Genomic DNA, 13658 nt, shown 5'->3' with positions numbered 1-13658 from the left:
GGGGGGGGGGGGGGGACACCCACACTTTCTCCACGCCTCTGGGCAGGGGGACGGCTGAGAGCCTCAGCTGGAGGACAACCCCGAGCCGAGCCAGCGCTGACGGCAGCGCCTCACAGGGTGGGCTTGGTCGGAGCTCCGGCCGCCCTCATGTCGGTGTTGACGGACCAGGCCTGGGCATCCCTGACGCCCCCGCCGCCCCCCACCCCCGGTCCTCAACCACCGCCGGCCCTCGTTCCTCCGCGCACTTGTCTGAGGACCTTGACGCCGCGTGTCCTTGACGGCTTCTCCTGGATTCCGGGGCTAGGCCGCCAGTACGCCAGACACTTGTAGGCCCGGTGATTAGGGCTCCTCAACCCTTTGAGGGGGCCTACGACGGTGTTCTAACTTCTTGGAGAGTGAAGAAAACAATGACCTCTTATGGTCAAAGAACATGTTTTGATTTTTTTTTGTTTTTGAGGAAGTGGCTCACGCAGGCAGAAGTGCTTAGGATCCACGAAATTTTTAATGCGGCCTTGCAGAAGGAAGAACCATTAAATCATTTATCACACACACAGTGTCCTAAGGCCTACAAAGACATGGTATGGGTGCTTTTGTGAGGGCCTGTAAGGAGGCCCTAACCTATTAAGACCCAAAGCCGGAGACCTAAAGAATGAGCAAGGTTAAGGAGGGTGGTGATGGAAAAGAACGTCCAGCAGCAGCCAGAGCCACAATGAAAGGCCCAAGTGTTTGTGGACCTGAGAGGTGCCTCAGGGACGGAGTAGGGTGGGAGGGCGTTGGGCAGAGGATGGCATGGCGGGAGGATGGAGAGTTGGGAAGGAGTTACATGCAGAACTTCACTTAGGGGCCAGGTTAAGGACTTGGGATTTTGTTCCATGGGTAATTGGAAGCCATTGAAGAGTTTTAGTAAGGGAGTAATTTGATGCTTTTGGTGGTGCAAGGCCGAGTTCCAGGTTAAACCAGTTTAAAGGGAGACCCCAATAAGTGGGTGTTTTGACAAAGAGGAGAGTATAGGATCACAAATAGTCAGATCCTGCTTGGAACTATGCCCAGATGCATCAGATGCATTGATCATGTTTGAGAATATATGGAAGAGAGCTGCCTCTTACCTTATTTAAAATACTGTCGTGGAATTGCACACAAGTGTGGGATCTAAAAATGACTGTGCAAGCTGAAACCATTCAAAGTAATCTTAATCATCAGTATGGAAAAGTTCCATTTGTTCCAGGACCTCTCAAAATTGTCAGAATGTTAAAAATCTCCCTTACCATCAGCTCTAAGTGGGAAATGAAAAATAGTAAAGCTAATATCTATTTAGCACACTGGGATTTAAAACATTAGAAACCTGGAATATCAGTGTCTTCTATCTCTTTGTAAAAATGTAATCAAGAATAGTTTGAACAGTGCTTGTGCTCATCTTCTCATGGTATAAACTATGATCAAGCACGCATCTTCTCTATGCCTTAGATAATTGTCATACTATGTTTGGATCAACTTCCAACATTATATCCTTTGGTCCTTCAAAGGGTCTTCAAGAGATCCTTTAATATGACGTTTTTGCTGGTGTCACTCCAGGCTATCTTCATACTTTTTGTCACAACCACTTCCCCATTTATGTTAGGTTCACCTTCATTAAGATCCTCTAGAGTCTATTAAATGATGGCATTGTCAGCATTGTTACAGTCAGCTTTTTCTTCTAGAAGTTCATTTATGTTCTATTCAACTTTCACTTTTTAGCATTACCACGTATCGTTTCTTCGCTACACTTTTATCTTGAAATGGCCAATTTTGGCCAATTCCCTCTTTCACTTATCCATTTTTGTAGACTGTTACATTGGTTCATGCAAAGAGATAAAACAACATGCTTTGTTGTCTGTGCTTAAACTGAGTAAGTGATCTGCAGTGACTAGTCACTGACAAACCTTGAAGGAAGTGACATGCTTGATCACTGAACATGATGAGCATGTTATTTATGTAGTGATTTGTGCACTGAAGAGCGAGCTGTGATTTATATTTTATGTAATTATACACAGTTAATATTCCATGGTAACTGAAATTTGAACTGTGTTCATGAGGGCGTGGTGTTAATGAACTCAACTCTAGTAAAAGATTTGTATATATTGGAACCATCCAAACTTAAAACTGCCCATACTCTAGAATGACAGGAGTTTCAGATGTGAAGGAAGATGGAGAGGGAGTAGAAGGTCATTCTGCATTAAATAAGGCCTCTGTCTGGGTGCCTGTCTATATGAATCTGTGTGTTAGTCTCAAATTCGGCATTACATTGGTCCCATGCATTTAATTTAAAAATACAGTTAAAATTTATTACAATATTTGCTTTCTTGCTGAATACGTTAGTCATTGATTTGGATTTCTACTTCAAGATTACTTTTAATAGATTAGCATATTCATTCACTTATTTGTTCAGCTGTCCCCAGCACATAATTGGAGCTCAGTAAAAAATTGTTGAACAAATGCGAAGTTCCACTAACCAAAAAGGAAAGTTTGAAGAGGAATAACTTCACAGATTTATTTTGGGGGAACACATTTGTCTATGTACTCTTAGATCATTTTTTTTAATGTGTTTATTTTATTATGAGAGAGAGAGACAGAGTCTGAGCAGGTGAGGGGCAGAGAGAGAGAGGGAGACACAGAATCTGAAGCAGGCTCAAGGCTTCTGGTTGTCAGCACAGAGCCCAATGCAGGGCTCAAACACATGGACTGTGAGATCATGACCTGTGCTGAAATAGGATGCTTAATCGACTGAGCCACCCAGGTGCCCCTCTTAGATCATTTTTAAATATCATAAATTCCAAAGTGTTTCTGAAAATTATCATAAACATTTCTCTTGGACCTGGGGAAGTCAAAGAAGTTTTTATTTTCCCCACGTTCTTTAGCTAACAGATATTTCTCTTGGACCTGGGGAAATCAAAGAAGTTTTTATTTTCCCCATATTCTTTAGCTAACAGACAATTATATAGAATTATTTTAGCTCCCCAAGATGGGAATATATTTTTTTATCTAAAAAATATTTTCTTTTGTGATTTCCTAATATTCTTTTTGAAATATTTTTATTATTAAATATACATAGAAAACATTTCATAAAACATGAACGTACAGCTTAATAATTATAAAGTGAGCACCCATGTAACCAGGTCAGGAAATGGAACATTGCCAGTACCCCAAAGTGTCCCCTTCTGTCTTTTCTAATCATAATGCCCCCCCTTCCTTTCTAGAGAAAATCACTACCCTAATTTTATGGTAGTCATTTCCTTGATTTTTAAAAATAGTTTAACGATTATATACACATCCCTAAACAATATAGCTATTTGTACCTATTTCTTAAATCTGTGTAGCAGTGCCTGGGTGACTCAGGTGAGTGTCTAACTCTTGCTATCAGCTCAGGTTGTGACCTCACAGTAGTGAGACCGAGCCCCGCATCGGGCTCTACACTGGGCAAGGAGCCTGCTTAGATTCTCTCTCTCACTCTTAACGATAGAGAACAAACTATGAGTTTGATGGAGGGAGGTGGGTGAGAGATGGGCTAGATGGTGGTGGGTACTAAGGAGGGCACTTGTGGTGAGTCCTGGGTGCTGTATGTAAGTAATGAATCACTGAATTTCACTCCTGAAACCAATATTGCACTATATATTAACTAACTAAAATTTATATTTTAAAAAAAGGCAGGAGGAAGAATTCATTGGTGAATGAAAAAAAATAAAAAATAGGGGCACCTGGGTGGCTCAGTCAGTTAAGCTTCTGACTTCAGCTCAGGTCATGATCTGGTGGTTTGTGAGTTGGAGCCCCACATTAGGCTCTGTGCTGACAGCTCAGAGCCTAGAGCCTGCTTCTGATTCTGTGTCTCCCTCTCTCTCTGCCCCTCCCCAGCTTGTGCTCACTCACTTTCTCTCTCTCTCTCTCTCGAAAATAAATATTAAAAAAAAAGAAAGAAAGAATTACTACGCACCAAATAAACACTGATAGATAAAGTTGGCAAGTCCAGTTCTCCACCCTTGAGAAGCTCACAGTGTATTGGGAGAGGCAGTCATAGAAACAAATAGTAAAAGACACTACAATAAATGCCAATAAAAAAATAAAGTTTTGAGGATCTACAGCCTACTTTAAGACTGAAATTTAGGGGTGCCTGGGTGGCTCAGTCGGTTAAGCCTCCGACTTCGGCTCAGGTCAGATCTCACGTTCGTAGGTTCGAGCCCCACGTCGGGCTCTGTGCTGACCGCTAGCTCAGAGCCTGGAGCTGCTTCCGGTCCTGTCTCCTTCTCTCTCTGCCCCTCCCCCTCTCATGCTCTGTCTCTGTCTGTATCAAAAATAAAATAAAACATTAAAAAAAATTAAAAAAAAAAAAAGACTGAAATTTAAGCCTCCGACTTCAGCTCAGGTCAGATCTCACGTTCGTGGGTTTGAACCCCGCGTTGGGCTCTGTGCTGACAGCTAACTCAGAGCCTGGAGCCTGCTTTTGATTCTGTGTCTCCTTCTCTCTCTGCCCCTCCCCCTCTCATGCTCTGTCTCTCTCTGTATCAAAAATAAATAAAAACATTAAAAAAATTTTTTAAAAAAGACTGAAATTTGCCTTTTGTGTCACTTTTTGTTTAGTTCCATTCAGCATCTGTAAGCAGTCTCTGCCATATATTATATAGGTAAACATGTAATTCCCTTGGGAGTTAGGATGTGCTAGCCTAGAGAAACTTGACTTAGTCCCCAGTCAGACTCTTTTCTGGATTTAGGCCTTTAGGACTGTGTTCAGCATTTCAACCAAGCATATAACTGAGTTTTATGAAACCCAGTGATTTCTCTTTGCTTCCCTCTAGGTACAGAGAATATCCAGGTAGTGACTGCAGTTCTACCTCTGGTGTGGTTAGCATGTATCACGGGCGAAGCACTGGTAAAGGGCCCTCCACTCCCACGCAGATTTACCAGCAACCTCCAAGGCTTCTCATTGTGCATATTGCTCTACCGTCCTGGGCTGACATCTGCTCCAACCTCTGTGAAGCTCTGCAGAACTTTTTCTCTCTAGCGTGCAGCTTGATGGGCCCCAGTCGCATGTCCCTCTTCAGCTTATACATGGTACAAAATCAGCATGAATGTATCCTTCCCTTTGTGGTGAGTATGTCTATATTTGATCATTTTATCCTGAAAATAAATTGAGGTTTCTGGAACAGAGATCACAGTTATTATTGCTTACAGCAATAACTGTGCCAATTCCTCACACCCAGTACCCCACAGGCAACACAGGGAGAATCAGATGTCATCCTGCACAAAAGGGGTTTATGTAGAGGCAACTTTTAGAAAACAGGCTTGAACAATAGAAACTTGATCAAGGCAAAAGGGCCCACAGCAACCACCTGGCTGAATATAGTGTACAGGGCCATCAGGCAACCCACCTCAAAATATCCGTAAGCCTTAACTGATCAATGAACTACTTAGAACCAGAAAAAAATAAAAAATAAAAATAAATTTAAAAAAAAATTTAATGTGGCACTTGGGTGGCTCAGTCTGTTAAGCATCCAACTTCAGCTCAGGTCATGATCTCGCAGTTCTTAGGTTTGAGCCCCTTGTCGGGCTCTGCACTAACAGCTCAGAACCTGGAACCTGCTTCATTCTGTATCTCCCTCTCTTTATGCTCCTTCTCTTGTGCTCTCTCTCTCTCTCTCAAATTTTTAATAAAGAACCAGGCACAGTTCCCAAAAAAGGGAAAATTCCCTGTGTCTTCATACTCCTAACCATCCCATTTTACGTGCAGCCCCCACCCACTTCCTCATAGCAGGCAGTCTCTCCTTTGCTGTCCAGCCTGCTGCTCCCTTGCAGTAAACTTCTGCCTCCAGTGAATCCTTTTACCTCCTGCGCCACTGGCTTCCACTCCACCGTCACCCCACATTTGGGGGACCCCATCCAATCAAGAGAGAAACCACAGTTTATACTGCAGAAGAGGAACTCCAAAATTATTAATCTGTGAGTATAAATAGGCCACGTCTTACCCTCCTCCACTTCAGAGATGGAGAGAAACCTTGGCATTACAGTCCTTTGGAATGTAAGCAACTGACCTCTTTTATCCCCTTTTGAAATGTAAACACAGGGAAACAAGTCTTAATGTCTTCAAAGGTCTCTGGCTAGTAAATCACCCTTTAATTTCCAAGACTTATTCTTTAACCAAGGTTCCAGCTTTCTTTGCACAGCCTAACTGTGAAGAAACATGAAAATATTTTCTCTACAGTTCCCCATAGGACTCTGGTGAAACCCCCCCTGAGATTTCAGAAGGCAAATGCTTGTCCAGGAGCAATGCTTCTATAAAGCTTTCTCATACATAGACAACTGGGTCTCCTCCTTCTCAAAGATATGCACATCTTCACCTTCTCCCCTATATAAAGTTCAGAATCACTGGGATGGAAAAAACTTCAGAGGTTCTAGTCCATTCCTTTCCTGAGATAGCCTTACTGCTGGGAAAGTCAGAGAAAGCCTATTGGAAAATCACGACTTTTATCCTTACCTAGAGGGACTAAGACTTCCTCCCCCTAGGCTCTATGGAAACCACCCTCCTAACCAACATTAACAGGGCATCTCTGCCCCTCCCTATTGAAGTGGTGTCTGCGGAGGCCGACTGAAGGCCATGTGGGAGCAGAAGTGAAGTGTGGTGTCTCTCTTGATCGGATGGGGGCCCCCAAATGTGGGGTGACAATCCGGTGAAAGGATTCACCAGAGGCAGAACAAAGGAGATAGAAGTTTATCGAATACACCACAAGGGAGCAGCAAGCAGGATAGTAAAGGAGAGACTGTCTGCAATGAGGCAGTGGGTGGAGACTGTATTTAAAGTGGGATGGTAAGGGGGTATGGGGTGTATGGGATTTTACCCTTTTTGGTAACTGTGCCTGGTTCTAAGTAGCCCATTGATCATTTAGGGCTTATGGACATTTTGAGGTGGGTTATCTGATGGGCCGGTCTGTATTCAGCCAGAGGGTTGGAGTCACTGGGCCCTTTTGCCTTAATCAACATTCCATTGCTCAAGCCTGTTGCCCCAAAGTGGTCTCTTCATGAGGTACCTTTTAACCTCCAAGGCAGCGTGATGTCACTGAATGAATACCTAGTGGAAAGCAAGGACTTACATACCCATCTGACAGTAATAAAGCTTCCCCATCCCAGGGTATCAGTGGGAGCCATGTAGAAAGCCGGAACTTCCATTCCCACCCAGAAGTAACAAGGCACCCTCCCTTCTGGCCTGCAGTCAGAAGCCAGAATCACACTCCAACTTGGCAGTAATTACATGGAAACCTCACTTCCCTCATTAGCACAGTATTGGAGGTAGGGGTGCCTGCTAAAGCAAAAGATTTAAATAAGATCTAGAGTCCTATAATACCCAAAATGTCCAAAAAGAATACAATAAAAAGTCACTTATTATATCAAGCACCAGGAAAATCTCAATTTGAATAAGGATACAATAGACACCAACACTGATATAACACAAATGTTGGAATTAGGTGAAAAAGACTTTGAAGCAGCCATGATAAAAGTGCTTCAGCAAGCAGTTATGAACATACTTAGATGGAAAAATAGAAAGTCTCACTAAAGAAAAAGAAGTATAAAGAACCAAATAGGGGCACCTCAGAGGCTCAGTTGGTTAAGCGTCTAGCTCTTAATTTTGGCTCAGGTCATGATCTTACAGTTTATGAGTTTGAGCCCTTGCATAAGGCTCCATGCTGATAATGCAGAGCCTGCTTAGGATTCTCTCTAGGCCCCTCTCTGTCCCTCTCTCTCTGCTCCTCTCTCTCCTCAAAAAATAAATAAACTTTAAAAAAAAAAAAAGAAGAAGAACCAAATATACATTTTAGAACTGCAAAATACAATAATCGAAATTTAAAAAACAAAAATCATCAGTAGATGGGCTCAACAGCAGAATAGAGAGGACAGAGAAAAGAATTGGTGAAAATGAAGATAGAATAGAAATTACCCAATCTGAGTAACAAAGAGAAAACAGACTTTAAAAAATGAACAAAGCCACAGGAATTTGTGAGACTGTAACAAAAGAGCTAACCTTTGTGTCATCAGAGTTCAAGAGGCAAGGGGAAGGATGGAGCTGAAAAAAAATTCAAAAAAATAATCACTGAAAATTTCCCAAATTTGGCAAAAGCTATAAACCTAAAGATTCAAGAGGCTGGTGAGCCCCAAACAGGATAAATGCAAATAAATCTGTTCTAAGGTGCATCATAACTTAAACTTATAAAAACTAAAGTCAGGCTCTTGAAAGAGCACTGATATCTTACTTATAAGGAAAAAAATAAGTAACAATAACTTTTTTCATCAGAAACCAAGGAAGTCAGAGGAAGTGTCCCATTTTTCAAATGCTAAAAGAAAAAGAACTATTAACCCTGAACTCTTTATCCAGTGAAAACATCCTTAAAGAATGAAACAGATATATATTCTCAAATGAAAGAAAGCTAAGACAGTTTGTCACCAGCAGACCTACCTTAACAGAATGCCTAAAGGAAGTTCTTGAAACAGAAAGGAAATTATAAAAGAAAGAATCTTGGAATATCCAGAAATAAGAAAGAACAATGGAAAGAATAAAATATAGATAAATACAATAGACTTTCTATTGAGATTTCTAAATCATATTTGACAGTTAAAGAAAAAGTTATAATCTTGTCTAATGTGGCTGTTAATAGATAAATCAAAATGGAATTCTAAAAAATTATTTAAAAAATTTACATAACCCACAGTAAGATAGATAAAAGAAAAGAGAGAAACAAAAAACTGAGGGAACAAACAGAAAACGAACCAAAATGAAATAATAGATTGGCAAGGTAAAACATACTAATAATTACATTAAATGAAAATAGTTTGAATATATCAATTAAAAGAAATAAATTGGCAGAGTTGGGGGTGGGGTAAATGACCCAACTATATATCCTATCTATAAGAAACTAACGTCAAACACAATAAAAATAGGTGGAAAGTTGGGGCACTTGAGTGGCTCAGTCAGTGAAAGGTCTGACTTTGGCTTAGGTCATGATCTTGCAGTCCATGGGTTTGAGCCCTGCGTTGGGTTCTGTGCTGACAGCTCAGAGCCTGGAGCCTGCTTCATATTCTGTGACTCCCTCTCTCTTTGCCCCTCCCCTGCTTGCACATGTGCTCGCATGCATGTGCACTCTTTCAAAAATAAACTTTAAAAACAAATTTTTAAAAAAGTAGGTGGAAAGTATAAGGATGAAGAAAGATATGCCCTGATATGTTAATCAAAGCAAAGCAGAAATGGCTGTATTAATATATCAAATGAAGGAAGTAGACTTCATGGCAAAGAATATCAGGTATAGAAAGGAATATTAAATGATGATAAAAGAGTCAAACCAAGAAGAAGACATAGCAATATTAAATGTGTACACACTGAACAATAGAGCCGTAAAATATGTGAAGCAAAAATTGATAGAACTGAAATAAGAAATAGACAAATCCACAATTATAGTTGGAAACTTGGAATGTCCTTCTCTGACAATTGATAGAACAAAGAAAGAAAATCTATGAGGATGTAGAAAAATATTAGCCAATAGGATCTAACCAACATTTATAGAATACTACACTCAACAATACCAGAATACACATTTTCAAGCACCCACAGAGCACTTGATCAAAATAGACTATATCCTGTGCCATAAAAGAAACTTTAGGGGCGCCTGGGTGGCTCAGTCGGTTAAGCCTCTGGCTTCGGCTCAGGTCAGATCTCACGTTCGTGGGTTCGAGCCCCGCGTCAGGCTCTGTGCTGACAGCTAGCTCAGAGCCTGGAGCCTGCTTCTGGTTCTGTGTCTCCCTCTCTCTCTGACCCTCCCCCTCTCATACTCTGTCTCTCTCTGTATCAAAAATAAATAAAACATTAAAAAAAATTAAAAAAAAAAGAAACTTTAACCAATTTGAAAGAATTGAAGTCATACACAGTTTGTTCTCTGCCCACAGTGAAATCAAACTGGAAGTGGATAACAGAAACGTGGGGTTCCTGGTTGGTTCAGTGGGTTGAGTGTCTGACTCTGATTTCCACTCAAGTCATGACCCCAATGTCATGGGATCGAGCCCCACCTTATGCTCCATGCTGAGCATGGAACCTGCATAAGATTCTCTCTGTCTCTTCCTCTGCCCCTCTCCCTCACTCATGCACTCTCTCTCATATGCAGGCAGATAGATAGATAGATAGATAGATAGATAGATAGATAGATAGCAAGAACTTACCAGTAAAATCTCCAGGGGCACCTGGGTGGCTCAGTCAGTTAAGCATCAGACTCTTGATTTCGGCTCAGGCCATTTTCCCATGGTTTGTGAGTTCATGCCTCATACATAGAGCTCTATGCTGACAGCCTGGAACCTACTTGGGATTCTCTGTCTCCCTCTCTCTCTCAAAAATAAATGAACAACAACAAAAAAAAGAAACCAGTAAAATTTCCAAACACTTGGAAACTAAACAGCACATTTCAAGATAACTCATGGATCAAAGAAGAAATGTCAGGGAAATTTTTCAAATATATTGAATTTCATGAAAACTTAAATACACTTCAGAACTTGTAGAATCCAGCTAAAGCAGTGCTGAGAGGGATATTTATAGCATTAAATGCTTACATTAGAAACGAAAAAGTTTCAAATCATAATGTAAGATCCTACCTCAAGAAAGTTAGAAAAGGAGTAGCCAAATATGCCCAAACCAAGTTAAAAGTAGGAAGTAATAAAGAGCATAAATGAATGAAATTGAGAACAGAAAATTGGTGAAACAAGAAGCTGGTTCTTCAAAATGATCAGGAATATTGACAAACATCTAGCAAGATGTGAATCTACAGGTATGGTAATATGGTGTAAAACTCAGTGCAAACATTGTACCACGGTCAATTTCTTGGTTTTAAAATTGTGCTCTAGTTGTGTAATATGTAACCACTGGAAAAAACTGGGGGGAAGAATACACAGGACGTTTCTGTACAATTTTGCAACTTTCTGTGGATCTATAACTATACATGCTCACTAGAATGGCTACCATTAAAATGACAGAAAATACTGACAGGCAATACCAAGTGTTGGTGAGAATGGAGAGAAACTATAACCCTCATTCATTGCTGATCGAAAGGTAAAATAATACAACCACTTTGGAAAATAGTTCACCAATGTCTTAAAGAGTTAGATGTACACCTTCCATGTAATCCAACAGTTCCACCCCCCAGGAATCTACCCAACAGAAATAAAAATATGTCCACACAAATACATTTCCATGAATGTTCATGGCAGCATTATTCCTAATAGTCCCAAACTGGAAACAGTTAGAATGTCTATTAACTGGTGAATGGATAAACAAAGTGTATAATTCTCTATATAATCCAGTGATTATATTCCTCTTAGCACACTGGAGACCCAGTGAGAATGATAGTGATGTTACGGCCATGTGGCAGATATGTTCCTCTGTTGTGCCATTTTCCTTGTGCATGTCTGTCCTGTGATCACCCTGTCTGGCAACAGGGGTAGAGAGAAGTAAAGAGTCATCCAGAAGGGCAAATGGAAGAAGATATCCAGCATAGGAGACTTTTTGGGAGATGAGCTTATGTCCCAAAGGTTAAAGAATTCTTTTTCCCTTTCTAAAAGGACTATATTATTTGCCTCAGGCACTCAGTACATTTAGCCCTGGATAAATCCCATTATCCCTTTATCACTCCATTAAGAAAGGCAGACCTGTCTAGTCTAAAAACCACTGACTGGTAACTCAGGAAAAATGGCAAGGCAAAAATCCATTCAAAAGAGCAGTAAATTCAACCTTGGATTAAAGGTCAAGGAAATTACTGGAATAACATCATTACCTTATATATGGAACAATCTCTGTTTAAGAAAAAATGTTATGTTAAATCCACTGTCTCTAACCTATGTAAGTATCTAATATTTTCTATATGTAAAGTTAGCTCAAAATATAATGGTGGAAGATAGCAGGTAGGAAATCTTGCCCAAGGTGAATTCCTCAATATACTCCTCATATTTCATTTATGAGTACAATCAAATAACCCTGAACTTTTTGTAAGGAATAGTGACAGAGGAATCATAATTAAAATATTAGAATTCCTTTTATATCCCTTGTGCCCTTAATAGAAATAATCTGACAAAAATGATTAATCTTCTCTTAAAGCAGAATTTCAGAAGAATTCCCTTACAGTGAATACCTCACCAATTCTTTTTATTTTTTCATGAGAACAAAGGAATTATTTAAATCATGTGTGATCTACAGTGGAATTTTAGGACAAATAGTGGTCTAATTTGGCTATAGCATTTACTTCCTCATTCTTCATAGCTGACATTCAAATGAGATTATTTAAAAGTGGCAAATAATAGAGATATATTACATTAAACAGTCTACAAGTAAAGTCCAGTAAAGGTAATATAATAAACAATAATTGAGTGCTACAGGAGAGGAAGAGTAAGAAAAGGAAATATAAAAATTTTGTCATTGTTTATAGTGAAGATTTTTGTCATTGTTCATTAATAGTATTAAAGAGAATTAGACAAACGTAGTTATAAGCACTAAAACAAATACAAACATTTTTAATTATGACAATAAAAGCTTATATAGGACAAAACATTATACAGTATAATTTTTCAAAAGCTATGAAAATAGAGTATGTGTTAATATAAAAACAAACATATCTGTCACATCAATAAATACACATGCTAACCACCCCTATTAAAAACTCTGCTGTATTCAAAGTATACATCTGCAACAAAGTTAATCCGAAAGGTTAACAAATAAATAAAGGGCAGAGGCATACTAGGCAAATGAACCCCCCCCCACCAAAAAAAAAAGCATGATTTTAGACAAGGTTGAATTTGGAGCAAAAAGCACTAAATGACAGCAAGAATGTCACTTTAATCCTAGGCACAAGTCAGGTAGGATAATCCTAGGCACAAAAAAGAAAAGAGTAGAGAATTATCAAGAGGAGCATATGGAAGGGGGGGATACCTGGGTGGCTAAGTCCGTTAAGTGTCTGATTCATGATTTTGGCTTGGGTCATGATCTCACAGTTCATGAGTTTGAGCCCCACGTCTGGGACTTGAGAAATCTCTGCTTGAGATTTTCTCTATCCCTCTTTCCCTGTGCCTCCCCTGCCTCAAAAATAAATAAACAGATAATTTTTAAAAAGGAGCATATGAAAGATACTCAGCACAGAAGGTTTCTTAGAGGGCGAGTCTATAGAAAATATATCAGTTTTGAGTACCTATGTACCAAATAATGTAGCATTAACATTTTTAAGAGAAATATGATCAGGGCGCCTGGGGGACTCAGTTGATTGAGTGTCTGACTTTGGCTCAGGTCATGATCTCAAAGTTCATGGCTTTGAGCCCCTAATCAGGCTCTGTGCTCAGAGCCTGGAGCCTGCTTTGGATTCTGTGTCTCCCTCTCTCTCCACCCCTCCCCTGCTTGCATGCTGTCTCTCTCTCACACACACACACACACACATAAATAAACATTTAAAAAATGTAAGAAATAAGACCATATGTATGTATGAAATCTCCACCCTTCTTAAGTGCTCTTGGTGTATTAACGAAAGTCAGCCATATATAAAGCTACAAATAACAAAACTTTAATGAATTCCTAAAGTACAAATAGTTAAGTCACCATTTTCTGAACACACTGAAATAAGACTCGA

The 13658-nt window shown here is 39.9% G+C and overlaps 2 protein-coding genes across 6 annotated transcripts in view; one reads left to right on the top strand and one right to left on the bottom strand.

Moving 5' to 3' along the window:
* SEMA4F (ssemaphorin 4F) overlaps positions 1 to 13658 on the bottom strand; it is a 73317-nt gene that overhangs the window by 32104 nt on the left and 27555 nt on the right. The gene's annotated exons all lie outside the window — the stretch shown is intronic.
* Positions 4844 to 13658, top strand: part of M1AP (meiosis 1 associated protein) — a 67618-nt gene continuing 58803 nt past the window's right edge. The window contains exon 1 of the mRNA XM_029937673.1: positions 4844 to 5115. Coding sequence (XP_029793533.1) covers positions 4876 to 5115 — 240 coding nt within the window. The 5' untranslated portion in view covers positions 4844 to 4875. The remainder of the gene's footprint in view (positions 5116 to 13658) is intronic.

Source organism: Suricata suricatta, chromosome 4 (assembly GCF_006229205.1).
Source record: "Suricata suricatta isolate VVHF042 chromosome 4, meerkat_22Aug2017_6uvM2_HiC, whole genome shotgun sequence".
Classification (NCBI taxonomy): domain Eukaryota; kingdom Metazoa; phylum Chordata; class Mammalia; order Carnivora; family Herpestidae; genus Suricata; species Suricata suricatta.
Note: the sequence above shows the minus strand (reverse complement) of the source record. Positions and strands in the feature narration are given on the sequence as shown.